At 41.6% G+C, this 14,073-nt stretch overlaps 1 protein-coding gene across 3 annotated transcripts in view; it reads right to left on the bottom strand.

Moving 5' to 3' along the window:
* Nucleotides 1–14,073, bottom strand: part of galnt2 (UDP-N-acetyl-alpha-D-galactosamine:polypeptide N-acetylgalactosaminyltransferase 2) — a 36,705-nt gene that overhangs the window by 11,527 nt on the left and 11,105 nt on the right. For all 3 annotated transcript variants that reach the window (XM_061276236.1, XM_061276237.1, XM_061276238.1), the window contains exons 2-7: nucleotides 6,246–6,306; nucleotides 2,629–2,782; nucleotides 1,400–1,498; nucleotides 1,240–1,307; nucleotides 492–557; nucleotides 188–309 (exon numbers count right to left, since the gene is read on the bottom strand). In XM_061276236.1, the coding sequence (XP_061132220.1) occupies nucleotides 188–309; nucleotides 492–557; nucleotides 1,240–1,307; nucleotides 1,400–1,498; nucleotides 2,629–2,782; nucleotides 6,246–6,306 (570 nt within the window). The remainder of the gene's footprint in view (nucleotides 1–187; nucleotides 310–491; nucleotides 558–1,239; nucleotides 1,308–1,399; nucleotides 1,499–2,628; nucleotides 2,783–6,245; nucleotides 6,307–14,073) is intronic.

Genomic DNA, 14,073 nt, shown 5'->3' with positions numbered 1-14,073 from the left:
ACACAAACACACACACACACACACACACATATATATATATATATTTTTTCTGTGCAATGAATCCCTTTTTGATTGTCAGTAAGTCACTCCCTAGTGCTTCAATGGCTGACCAACCAGCAATTTCCTTTGCTCGAGTGTGAATTTCCTCTTGAGCACATGGTTGGTATTCGAGTGTGTACGCACGTACCTCAGCTACTCTCTCCAGCAGCGGCTCAAGCCAGTGGTCATTACATTCACAGTGAGAGTCCAGGAAGGTGAGAACTGGCGCTGTGGCAGCATCTGCGCCACGAACCCTCGAGCGCATCAGTCCTGAAAGAAAACTTGGTTAAAAAGAACCACAGGCGCAATACTTCTCCAGAACAGAACGTCTCTATCCTGAGCCGTAGGTTGTCGCTCCATATCAAAGCGAGCGCAGCACCCAGAAGGTTGTTCCGAGATTTGGGGGGGAGAAAAAAAAAAAAAAGAAAACATTCTTCTCTTCCTCTAATTACCTTCTCTGCGGTCGTTTCTCAGCACGCGGACTTTCTCGATCTTGCCCAGCAGCGCTCCGTCCTCCGCTGCAACAAATTTACAAAAGTTCTTTTATACACTGGAATCAGAAACGCATGTGTTGTTTTGTAGGGATGGACATTTGGCAAAACATTCTTGACCAGTGATGGCGAAAATAAACCAATTCATCAACGGTTAAGTCTTTTAAATATCTGTTTCAATGTGGTGTGCAAAGCTCGTGTCAGTGCATGGTTGAATCTCAATTTTGCATAGCTGTCATGTTGTTCTAGTTGTATTAATTGATAGGAGATCATTAGTGCATCTTTACGTTGCAGCCAATTAGGGCACTCTACTCGAATGCCACACCCGAAATCATTAGTTCATCAAAGCTCATCGCTAAAGATGACATATGACTTAGAAGAAGGGCTACCACTTTTAAGCCCTGGCCATAATCCAACCATGGGTCAAAGCCAAAAAGTTGCGTGTTACAGCAGATTAGTTTTAGAAGCCAGCATTAGCTACCGATAAGCCGCACACACGCATGCAAAGATCTAAAACATGTCTTGAGTTGCTGTTTCCATGAGTTGCAGCTTTTACAATTGCATTTTTAGACTCTGAACTCAGCAAGCGGAAACTCTCGCTATGCCCCATGTCATTGTGGTCATGATTTCCATTCTAGGCACAGCCAGAATCAAATTATCAATGAATAATGTTAGGCCCATCTGTTGTGTGCATTCATGCCATACTTACGGTTGTCACTGTAGTCATCAACCAAGACGATCTCTTTGATCAAGTGAGCAGGACTTTTCTTCAATACGCTGAAGCGAGAATGAGAAAGAGAGGAGGACTGAATTTAGATCCCAGTATGCTCACGTGGAACTGGAACAAAAAAAGCTTTCACGTAGGCTACCTGACAACAGTGCGCAGCAGAGCGGAGCGGGCTTCATTGTGAAAAGTGATGACCACACTCGAAGCTGGCAGGTCGGACTTCCATTGCTTATGTCTGCAACTACACACACAAATGCGCACGCTGAAACAACAAACAAACGGTCGCAAACATTTGAGGATTCTCTGTTGAAAATAGTAACAAGTCCCTTTTGCTGAGGACACCCTGTCATCTGTTTTTTCACCGTCGAAAGCGGCTGCACGCTTGGCAAACTGACAAAGCACGGCAAAATCAATATGAGATCCATCCGCGCTCTTTTACTAGGCTAATGGCTTCACGTTCGGTCAGCGCGTCACTGAAGCTTGACCACGGACAAAGCACTCCTAATGTTTCTGCGTATGGCAGGGACTCAAAGTGCTTAAATGAAACCCTTCTGATGAATAGACATCGTAGAGCAAACATAGAGAGCACATAGTGTTTGTTTAATGAGCTATAGACGCAAGATCAGCGTCACCGGGAAAATATTATCAAATGAAGTACAACGGGATGGTGAAGCAATAAAACCGATGCTAATCCTCTTGCTCGAATGGAACAACTTTAAGGAGGGGTTTTGCCTCCAGTGTGACAACAGCAGGACTGGCAAAGAAGAAAAAAAAAAGATGTATTTAAAGAGCACAACTAACATCTGTCTGTAGAGCAAATTGAAGCAAAGCCAGGAAAGGAGAAAACCTCCGCCAAGGCAGAATAACGACAGGTAATGAGCGGTCACTAACTGATTGACGCACAATGTAGTACACACGGTGGCATGTGTGGTTTCCAATTAAAGAGTTCTAAAGTGCCCCGTCATTTCATTTATACAACTCGACTGAGGAAAAAGTTGCATTTTTTGAGAAGGGAAGTATAAATGAACAACTGAAATGTGGCTGCAAAAGTGTGCACACCCCCACATAAGTGGGATTTGGTTGTGTTCGGAATAGATTAGTCTTATTCAAACTCATTTGGCACACGCCGCTGATTAAACCAATCAAGTTTGTCTGCTCCGCAAGTTTTGGGGGATTTTTTATCCCCTTGGTTTTTACAAGTGGACATTGTACAGCGTGTTTGGACTTTGCAACTACTTCCTGGTGTCATTTAACAATAGAAGGCGTTTCCATCAGATCTTATCAAACAGGCATACACAAGACTTGGATACTGTAGTTACACATAAAAACGTTGTAGGTTTGTGTGCACGTTTGCCAAGTGACAATACATACTGGTCATGTCTGGTATCTGGCACAGCTCTGTCCATACGGAGCTTGTCGCTCTCCACCTGGTTGAACTTGTTTCTGGCGTACGGGTCCTGGCCTGGTCGGACCACGGTGGCTCCAACATATAGATCCTGGTCGAAATCCTGCCAGCGGACCTTACCTAGACACAGACAGATGTAAATAATAAGCAGAATAAACAACGACTTTATTGCTACTCGATAGGGTGCGTTGACAAGGTCGGTTTACAGCTCATTTGTTCAGATGTAGGCAGGAGGCATAATAACTGGCATAGTGATTATTGAAAATTCTGGCAGGCAATTGTGTGGAATTATTGTTGAGTAATTGCCTGGATGTAAATGAGGTACACAACTCAGCAGCAACCAGCTCAGGGATTGTTGATCAGTCTCAACTAGTGGGTGGTCTGAAGAACAACTTGCAACACCAAATTATTGACATACAATCGAAACAGGAGTTCTACGCATTTTAAGGTTAGTTGTAAAGAAAAAAGCAGTGTCGGACTTTTAAAGTCAGAGTTAAAATACTTCAGAGCAAAACGTACGTCTGATGAATTTAACATTTCTAAATCATTAAAGCCTCCGAAGATTGCGAACCTACGCCAATGTGTCTCGGCTCGAGTGGGGATTATTCATCAGTTGGAATTTAAAATGCAAGCGGCAGGGTTGATGCAAGAACACTTCACGGCTGTCTAGGAAAAAAAAAAGCTGCTGAGCTTCCCTGAAATATTTTGTCTTTATAAACAGAAGGGGTGGGGGAGCTTAAACGCTGGCAACTAAAGTGCGAGTCGAGAAACCTGCAAACAATCGAAAGGACGTTGCCTGGGTTACAGAGAAAAAGGGTTTTATTTTTCAGTTAATCACAACCACTGAGACACACTCTAATGAGACCACAGCTAATTAGCAGAACGACACTGCAATGGTAATGACTTGTGTTAAGCGTATGGCAGTGTGAGATTATGCTATCTGTTCAGCCGAGGTGAGTGTGTGCCTTGATAGGCGGCAGACAAAGCAAGAAGGGAATGCTGACGAGGATAGTGGGCGACAACCGAAACTTGTGCATGTGTCTAACTTGACAGTGTGTGTGTGTGTGTGTGTGTGTGTGTGTGTGTGTGTGTGTGTCTCGCATGTTAACTAAATGCGGCTCACAGCGATCGGCCTCCGAGTGGAAAGCGACGTGTTGGAGACGTCAGGATGTCCTTGCTGATACCGGGGCTCCAAGGCAGCCGTTAGTTAATGTTTCGTCTCATTTTGTTTCCAAAATAATTTGAATTTCTTTCATCTTTAATTAAGTCTGCCTGGGGTTGTCTTAATTGTGTTCTATGTGCTAAAAATGTATATTCACTAGTGGACTAAAATAATGATGATATCATTTAAATTCAGCTACGAAGCATTATGCCGCCTCAAAATGTTCACATTTCTTTTTTTATTAATTAAAAAAAAAAAAAAAAAAGTGGAAGGCTTGCACCGGTGACATGTTGTGAAAAGTGGTATTGAAGATCCCTAACAGTGACTGTTATGTTCCTTCTCTTTGTTTATTGTTCGTCAACATCCTGCTTAGACGGACGGCCACGTGCAAACACAAGCCAGATCACGTTTTACCGTTTCAAACTAAATAAAGGCAGACTGAACTGAATTGTACAAGATCTCGTGAGTCGACAGAGCCTCTCTTTCAAGGCTGACACACTCCATTCGATGTCCACAACCTCGGCCACAGGATATCTCATTCATGTGATATCAATTAAAAGAAACTCCCTGCGGCCATCTTTTCGAGAGCACCCCCCCCCCCCCCCCCCTATGGAAGTGGCTTGTGGTTTGCATGTTTGGGTTTTTTTCCACCGGTGAATAATGGACAGATTGAGCAGTGTGCACATCTTTCCCTTGGCCTCTTGCTCACTGAGCTCTTTCCACTCTTAGCCTCTTCTGAGTGACTGTTTGCGTTGGCTGCAGTCTTTTCTGGAAATCCCACGATGCTCTGGTGTTGTCATACTGATGGTGCAGAGCAGACAGGACTCCCCCGTGTTGCTGTTCCAAAAGGCATCCAGTGGAACTTCACCAACCCACTCAATTCATGCTATCTCAGCACACCACTCTGGCTTTAGATTCACTCCCTGATAAGAATACCAATAACCTCAACTATAAAAAAAAAACAAGAATTGCGACAATACCAGCTCAATAATCGCAAATTCCAAATAATTGTTTAAATATGTGTTGACTCGAAAACAGCGACATGAAGAACTCTTTGGGGGGGATTGTTTGTTTATAGAGGTGATTGATTCATGGTGGAGAAATACTGAACATATTCAACGAGCAGTGATGACAATCATTCCTGGTCTTCTGCTTTAGGCAATTCCTAGTGAATTGAGAAATCCATGAGGAATCAATATAAGGCCGACTGGGACTGCTTAAAAAGCAGCAGGGGCTTCCATTTTCAAAGATTTGCTTAAAAGCTGTTTGTTTTCCTAATGTTTAATTTATATTCACTTATTTCAACACGAAATGTATTAAGTGCCACCCTTTTGATTTTTAAAAAGGGTAATGCAGTTACCAAGACCACCTATGTATGCTTATTGCTCTCCATGCTTTTAATTTTTTTTTTTTTTTTAAATGACTAACACATTCTTACTCTGTCCGCTCTTCAATTGTCCTAAAAAATATTTTGGGGAAAATAAGTGTGAGTGTTTATTATGCTAGACTGCCATGGTGATGACTAAAGCCACTCTGAAGTTAAAAAAGCCCCCCACTTAAATTAAAATCCATTTCCAGTCACGAATCAATCAGATGCATGCACTCAACTTTTTGTGGGTCACATGGGAGGGAGGGGCGACGGTTCCGAGCAAGAACTACATGACAAGTCGCTCAGCTATGACTTTTTAAATCTTCTCTGCTTTTGTGTTTTTTCTGGAAACGGTGGGTGGAGATGCATAGTTGGGTTTGCAGTCACACTGCATCGTCAGACTGCCGAGTGCATTGAATTGGCTTTTCGGTCAAAGGGGCTGGGAAACCTGTAACACTGATCAAGAACTCGGCATGTTTGAGCATATTGTAGCAGGAGGAAATGATCTGGTTTGTGAGAACACGTTTAGACAGCTGGATTACATCTGTCTTCCGGGTTCTGTTGTAAAACTACAACTAACCCCCCCCCCCTCCCCCAGCCTGCTTTTACTACTAAATAAATTAAAACTACATGCCAGCCAAGTTGCTAAATCCATGGACCACAACCTCTTAATTGTTTTAATCACTCATATTGTATGGAATCCTTTGTTATGGCATAAATTCTGCAAATTATCTTGGAAATAGGTCTGTCATCCATCACCATGAAACTTTTGACCACATGGATAAACTTAGGGTCCTCCTCCCCCCTGAGGTTACCACAGGGTTAGCTGGATAAACTTGCTGCATGTCAAAGGATGTCGCTCTTTATTTGGATTTATTTAGAGACAGCAGCAGGACACTTTCTGACGCTTGTACAAACTGTACAACATGTTTCGAGAATCCTGGTAGAACACACTGTGGTCTGTATACTCGTGAGTGTAACACTCTTTTTGTACATTTCCAGAAACAATATATATTAGCATAATTGTGCTGCATTCTAAGTGAGATCCTTACCAGGTGGCAGATCTTCCAGACTGTGAGTCTTGTCATCAGAGTTACTTGAGTCCCAGTCATCCTGAAACCAAAATAAAAACCAAACATAAGCGATCAAATACAAATACTTTTCTATTGTCCTTCTGATCTATCCAAGCACTTCATCTAAGTTTAAAAGCCACTGGATCAATTCAATGTGAGACAAGGCTATTAGAAGTCTAGACTTCAGGGAATGGCCTGCATGCAACAATTTGTTCAGCGAATGTCTTTTGAGAACCGATTCTGTGGAAAAACAAACACGTTCACTGTAATCATCGCGCATTGCTTTGCTTTGCGACAGCTTGTCCAAGCTCAAACATAAAGACCCAATAAAACACATCTTCTTAAGACCAAGAAGAACATTTTCCCTGCCAGAGATAACGTCAGTGAGTATTTGTATCGGAAAGGATTTCATTCCCTTTATGAAAAATCTTCAGCCTTTATTTCTCCTCATATTGAATCTCTCGATTGTCGCCGAGATGAAGAGCGAGAGCTTTTTACAACAGGGCTAATCCATCAGAAACGTCGAAGCCTATTAATTGCTTTTATTCAGCCGTCATTTTCAGACAATTCACGGAGAAGGAGAGATCCCCTTATTTCATTTCGGTCACATTTGAGACAATTGTCTGCTTCTTTCCATCTTTGTGGAAACAGTTTCATTGAAGATACAACTATCTCAAATCATCGATATATATATATACGGTATAAGCTACAAAACAAACCGACAAATAACTCGTTTTCAAATCAGACGAGTAAAAACTGGTAAAAAAAAGAAGATATTTTTAAAAGTGAAGACAATTTGTAATTCTAGTAATGACACACAAATTTGATGCACAATTTGTCTTCACGGGCCACATAAAATGATGCGGCGGGCCGTATCTGGCCCCCGGGGTCTCGAGTTTGACACCTGTGATATAGTGCCTCAAGTGTCCCAACTTGTGAGTTTTTCCAGACATGATTCAGCTGATTTCTTGCTTTGACTTATGAGTACAAATTTAAGATACAAGCATTGTATGGAGCCAGAGAACTTAGTTGGACATATAGCGAACAAGTCATCGGAAAACAATCTTGAAGGTGTCACGTTTAGGCCAGCCTCAGTTTCCTGCATTGAAGCAACCCGACTTTCTTTTTCCACTTCACAGTATCCGGGCGGAACCAATGAAAGAGAGCGAAGATGAAAATAAACGCCACCCACACAAAGTGACATGACATTGTCAAGATTCATTCAATCTTTTCAACATGAAAATGAATGAAAATGACAATACAGTGTTATAGACCGCAGATTTGACATGGGCTGACATCCTTCATTGCTGCTCTGTGACGCCACTAAATTATTTCGCTTAAGATGAGAGACATTAGCTACTGAAGTCGGCTTTGGAACTCGAGAGTCAACATCCAATGTTCTTTCTGAGCGACGTTTACCAAAACACTGTCAACTCTTTCTTACAACATGTCTTGTAATTCACGGCCTGCAACTACTGTATTTAAAAAATTGTTCATGGGAACACCCCCAAGTGAAAACATCACCTTGTCAGCATCTGGACTTATTGGCAGAATCAGTTGCAAATCGTACAAATGTGGCTTCCAGTAGCATTTTAATAGCTAGCGCATGGGGTCCTTGCGACAGAGCCAAGTGGGCAACGCCAGTGGAACAAAAGTGATGTCACACTGAATTTTTAAACCACTGGACATTTTAAAGGGGCGGCGGATTTTAGCCAAGTTGGAAAATCCCTTAAATTATGTTAGCACATCATTAGAACTTTAAGTCATTATAATAAAAAAACAGGCTATGCATTAAATTAACATAAGACGCTGCGGGAAAAAAAACTTAGAGCTAGAATAATTATGCGATTATGCAGGCAAGTGGACTATTACACACCGTCATTTACTTCAGCTAATGCCGAGGTGTTGCCTCAATGCTCCAGTGTTTAGTTTTGACATTTTACTTTAGTTTTAAAGGTCTGAAAATATTGTTTTACTAAGGACTCAAATAAGAACTCATTTTCTGGGACTATGGAAAGCTTCAAGACACGAAGTACTGGGAGGTAACCCAAAGAGGTGAAAGCAGAATTGAAATCATGAATTCTACATTAGTGCCGTTAGTAAGCAGAACAATTTATTTTTTATGGTCTGACAGTGGAGTTGTATACTGCACTGTATTTTAATCCTGGAACCGATATTGTCTTTGGAACCATAGGATTCAATTCCCGCTTTGGAGAAATAAAAATAACAACGATTTGTTGAGATGTTGCTTGTTGAGGTTCACCACTGTTTCACTCTGACAGCTGTCCTTACATGTCTGCATCTGGTTCACAGTGTGTTGTGCATCATAAATATACAGCAGAGTGTGAGCAGAATCATAAATATACACAATTTGACAAAAGATATGCATATATGCTGCAACTAAACTGTGGTAGCTGTTATCTGCAGATCCTGTAAACCCAAAACCGGACAAGAATGAGTCGTTAGAGCACAGGTGTCAAACTCAAGGCCCGGGGGGCCAGATACGGCCCGCCGCATCATTTTATGTGGCCCGCAAAGACAAATTGTGCATCAAATTTGTGTGTCATGACTAGAATTGCAAATTGTCTTCACTTTTGATATCTTTTATTTTTTAAATATTTGACCAGTTTTTTACTCATCTGATTTGAAAACGAGTTATTTGTCAGTTTGTTTGGTAGCTTTTACTGTATATAATATGAGGTGCTCATACATTTATCATAATGCCGCTCCGAAAGAACCTATGACTACAATGCGGCCCGCGAAAAAAAGGAATTTGAGTAAGTCAATTGTTTCCTCGCAGCTACCTAAGGACGTCTTAAATAGTGACTCAGTGTAACAACCTTTCCCAGGAGATCCACAAATTGTATGAGTTGAATGCATCGAGTAAGATTGCTATTTTCAAATGAGCGCCACAAATCTTTGCACTTCATAACAGAGGACTTTAAAATGAAGATGAGAAACTCGACTGGACCTGCGGGCATGATTTGCTGTCCAAAAGCTATCGCTGGAGTAATGTTTTTGCAATTCATTTGATGGATTTTATAGCGTGTTTTTTATGACCGATCTGGAATTGCCTTTCCTTCACACATTTCATATAATTCATTGTAATTAATGGGATGGGTGAATGATGCGGACCTACCTTTTCCATCTTTTGTATTTCTGTTCACTTTTGATTTAAAAAAAATAAAAATAAAAAACTTGCACTTGTTTTTTTTTCCTTATTGATCTCAACTTTACTTTTGGCCAATATCAAGACTCCGTGTTTTGTTCTTTTAAGAGATGATGAGCAATTTGGTCTTTACTGCAACAAAGGCAGACATGAAATGAAACATGGCAGTTTGAAAACATGTCCTGACGTAACGGGATATGGCAGCGTATCACGGCACTACAACTAACAAAGTGCACACGCTGACACAAAACCATTTCAATATTTAATTCACAGCCAGAAGTAACTACAATGGCCTGAAACGAAGTCTAAAGAAGGCTGACGTGTTTCTTTTAGACTACATTTGCTAGGAATGAATGCATTGGTGACTCATGTAGACACAAAAATATTTAGCAGCCAAAGAGTTAAATATGATTAATATGGTAAAATACAACTTTGCGACACACATTTCCATTTTTTTTTGCTTTTGATAAAAAATTTAACATTTTTGTTCGCTTGGTTTTCATCTTCTTGCGTCTCAAGGCTTGTACTAACTTCTTTTCTTTGGGGATCCATTTTGCATTTTACTTCATTCGAGGAGCAATTTAGTCATTTAGAGGAGCACTTTGTTGCAGGTTAATTCCGCGGACAAGTTTTTATTAAACAAAAAAAATTATATTTAACAATCTAATGGGGAGGTTGAATGTAGGGCTGCAGCCGTTGAATATTTCAACTTTCGAATTTCGCACTGTGCTAAACTCAGTTGGTATTGCCAAAACACAATTCAAGCAGTTGTAATTAATAGTCCCAGTTCATTTAATGCGAAGCGAAGGATGTTTGCTGGTTGCTCGCACACCTGCTGCTTGGCTAATAGGATCAACTTAAAATCCCCCAACACATCTCAACATGCATGCATGCTCCAGTGTGTCCATGTGGGTGAGAGAAAGCGTTTTAGCCTGCCAGCTCATATTTGTGTGTGTGCACAAGAGACCCCGGAAACGTTGGTGTGTTCACTAAGGTTACAGGCAGGCTTTGTGCGGATGAGCGCTAGTGTGTGCGTGCGCACGTGGATGTTCATCCGCTAATGGTCAATGTATAATGCACGATAATCTGATCGCAGTTGATGACAGATTAACTCTGAGAGAAGCCAAGAGCGACCACGCACACACAAACAGAGACACACACATTTGGATGGAGTCCGTGTGCATTCATGATTTTTTTTTTTTCAGTCGTGGCTTTTTCATAGACTTTAACCTCCAACCGGTGTTGCCCTATTTATCTGATATCGACTTCCTGTAAAGTAAAAAAAAATACAGTGTTTTAAATAGTCATAAGTAAACACAATCATGGGTAGTTAAAGGTGGAGATATGTCAAGCATGTTCATGAAAATGTGCACAAATTTATTTCGTTGGATAAACTACCAGCATATGTGTATCATGACAGCTGTCACCCACCACATGTGGTCAGACATATAAACACACACAGCAGAATGAGACTGATGTGATGACATTTGACCTCAAACGTGTTTATAGTCTTGGAACAATCTTGTGAGGTTAAAGGTGAAAAAGACTTTGAGAAGACATGAGCTAGCCTGGCAATGTTGAGTTGAATAGCTTTCAAAATGGAGGGTGCTCTTTTCTTCTGCAGAGCCAAGACAATCATCCCAAGCACACGACAAAAATGCGTGCATGGACGCACGCTATTCTTCTGAGGAACTCTTATGGTTTGTTTTGCCTCAAGTAAGATGATGAAGGAAGGGAAAGAATGATACCCAGGGGGGGAACCCACAATGTCGATTTGCAGCTGAGCCATTTTGCTCACACGTCACTAAGCAAACTGCAACAAGTCACACCAATTTGTGTATATGTGTGTGTGTGTGTCAGCAGGAGAGACGCTGGGTGTAAAACAGCTCAATGGTACAATTGTGTGCGCTGGCCTCTTTCCCGAAAGCCCATCTGCATCCCACAAGCGCACACACACACGCGCAAACACACACACACATTCCTATATAGCCACACATATAATTGTCAGCCTAAAACAAGAGTGTGCAGAAAACTAAAAAAATGCAGCAAGTGACCTTCAACTCTAAGCTTTGAAATTAGAAATACAGCCAAACAAAATGGCAAACAACAATCAAGTTTTTGCTTTGTATTTGAAGCAGGGCGGCCATCACGCGCATATGAATAATCAACTGACAAGTAATTTAGCAAAGATTAAATGTCACCACAAGAGCACGAGAGAAGTCTGACGATGCAAAAAAATGTGTATTACTTTAAAGGGGGTGATGACTTTAACTAACACTACAGAAGAATATTTTTGTTATGTAGGAACATGAAGCAGCAAGACACATCTTTACGCCTGGGACCAAAACGATCAGCTCATCCGTCTCTCGGCAGGTCCGCAGTGCTTAAAAGAAATGAAATGCGGGACAAATGGTGAGTCATCTATTGTTGGAGAACTGCAGGAAGTCATTGACACGCGCTGCTCGTTTTTTTCATGTTTAGTGTGTCGGATAAACACGGACTCTTGTGGGAAGGACATGAAAGAGCATCAAAACTGTGAGATTTGAAACAAGGCCAAAGCCACGCTGGAGAATACAAAACAGTCAAGAGTTCGTGGGAAGTCTAAACGAACGCTCAGATGGAAGGAATAACATTTGTTATTATAGCTTAGGTCGCTTGTGGTGAGGGACTCCAAGGTGGTTGTGGGAATTAGTCAAGTGAGGTTAGGCACAGTTTCGGTGGCAGTACAAGGCAAAATGGCAGCCCCTCGAGATGGATATAAATTAGGGAAGGCCGGGTATCGTTTCGGTGCAGATACCAATCGATACTAGTATGGGCCGCCCTATTGTGGCCGTTTTACTATCAGGAACTAGAAACTGCCCTTGATTTCACACAATTTGGAAGGAAATTTATAGATCGGGATTTTTTTAAAAATTATCTGTCATTGCTTTTATGAGGGAAATTTTATGGATCAAAAGTACTCGTGGTATTGGTTCTTGGTATCGGTGGCGACTCAAAGTACTTGTCCTGGTGTCTGCCTGATAAAAAGTGGTACTGAACATCCCCCAAACACAATATTAATCGAAATACCACAATTAGGTGAGCGTGGGCCCAACAAACATATTATTGTACCACTTTTTACTCGGCTTCCCGAAAGGTTGACCAAAAGGAAGCAAGCGCCGGGAGGAGCAGGCTAACATTGCCGGACAAGAGTGCTGAATCATCCCAACCAGTCCGAGCCGAGGGAACGCGTAGGTCTGAATGCTGGCGGGCTGATGGGGGCGGGGTCTTAAAATACCTATCTTGACTGTACACACTCTTTCATCAACCACAAGCTTCCTCTCTTTCCTTCACCCCAACATCCCCCCCCTTCTTCCTCTCTTTGATGCTCCTCTCCCACCTCATCCTCCTCGAAGAGAACACTAAATGACTGTTCCCTACTCGACCACACAGCCACTCTGTGATTACGCCCACCACAAAAACCAAGAATCTACTGGGTGTGAGACAATCTGCATGAGGAGAGATCATTATACAAAATGAGGGTGAGTGCTGCTGACACAAATGAAAAAAAAACAATGCAGCTGTTTTACATGCTAAAGGTCAAAAGGAAATCCATTACCAGGCAGCCAGAACAAGGATGAGGTCATAAATGTTACACCGCTGATGGGTACTAAAATCACAAAAACGACGTGTTTGGAGATCCTGTGAGTCCGTAAATATTTTCTTTTGCCATACAAGGAGACGGGTTTTCTGGTAAGCCAACAGTGAGAGGTGTGTGTTTGTCAGCGTTAATGGTGCATTGAGAAATTCAGACGCTGTGTGGTTCTTTTGCATGCGTTTCTTCCTTGTTTATCAGCCCAGACATAAAATATGTGCAGATAATCTTTTTAACCTTCACATCCCTCTTTCTTTATACGTTAGGCCTAATTCAATCAACACACGTGCACAGGGCTGATACGTTTAAAACATGTCAGCAAAAGCTCAAACCTGGAGATAAAGGAGGCTCCATCTGTGCTTTGCCTGCTTACAGCAGAGCCAAAGCAACATTTCACGGCATGACTACAACATAACATACTGTAAGCCTGCTGGCAGGTCAACTCTATGAGCCTCTGGTTCCACTTCAACGTTAAATCATCAGCGCAATACCGCGGATGTGATTTAGATTGATGTATTTCCGCTCCCAATTAGAGTCAACTTCTTGTCCGAAATTAGCCTTCAAGATGTTCCGTGTACAGTTTGCTCACTTAAAGTTAATCCATCCTATCTGATACTGTTGAACCCGTTTAGGGTCGTACCTCAACTTTTCACACTCACATTCCGACTTATGAGCAATTAAGAGTTGAACTCCAAAGGTCAAAGTCGAGATTTCTAGCAGTATTACAAACAGCAGTATCACAAAGAATCGTACAACCATGGAGGTCAATGAACTCAATTTCGGACAAAGCTCTCTCTGGCCCCATCCTGGACTTCAAATTTACAATCACTGCGGCCAAGAATGAATGAATGAAGTAAAAGAAAGTAATATAAAGTAAAATAAAATAAAATGCAGAACAACCAAAAATAAATGCAAAGTAAAAGAAGTCAAACAACAAAACTAACTCGGTGAGTCAGTCAGACATTTGCATCACAACCGACTGATGTGGTCTTGTCCGAAAGCTC

Source organism: Syngnathus typhle, linkage group LG4 (genome assembly GCF_033458585.1).
Source record: "Syngnathus typhle isolate RoL2023-S1 ecotype Sweden linkage group LG4, RoL_Styp_1.0, whole genome shotgun sequence".
NCBI lineage: Eukaryota > Metazoa > Chordata > Actinopteri > Syngnathiformes > Syngnathidae > Syngnathus > Syngnathus typhle.
Note: the sequence above shows the minus strand (reverse complement) of the source record. Positions and strands in the feature narration are given on the sequence as shown.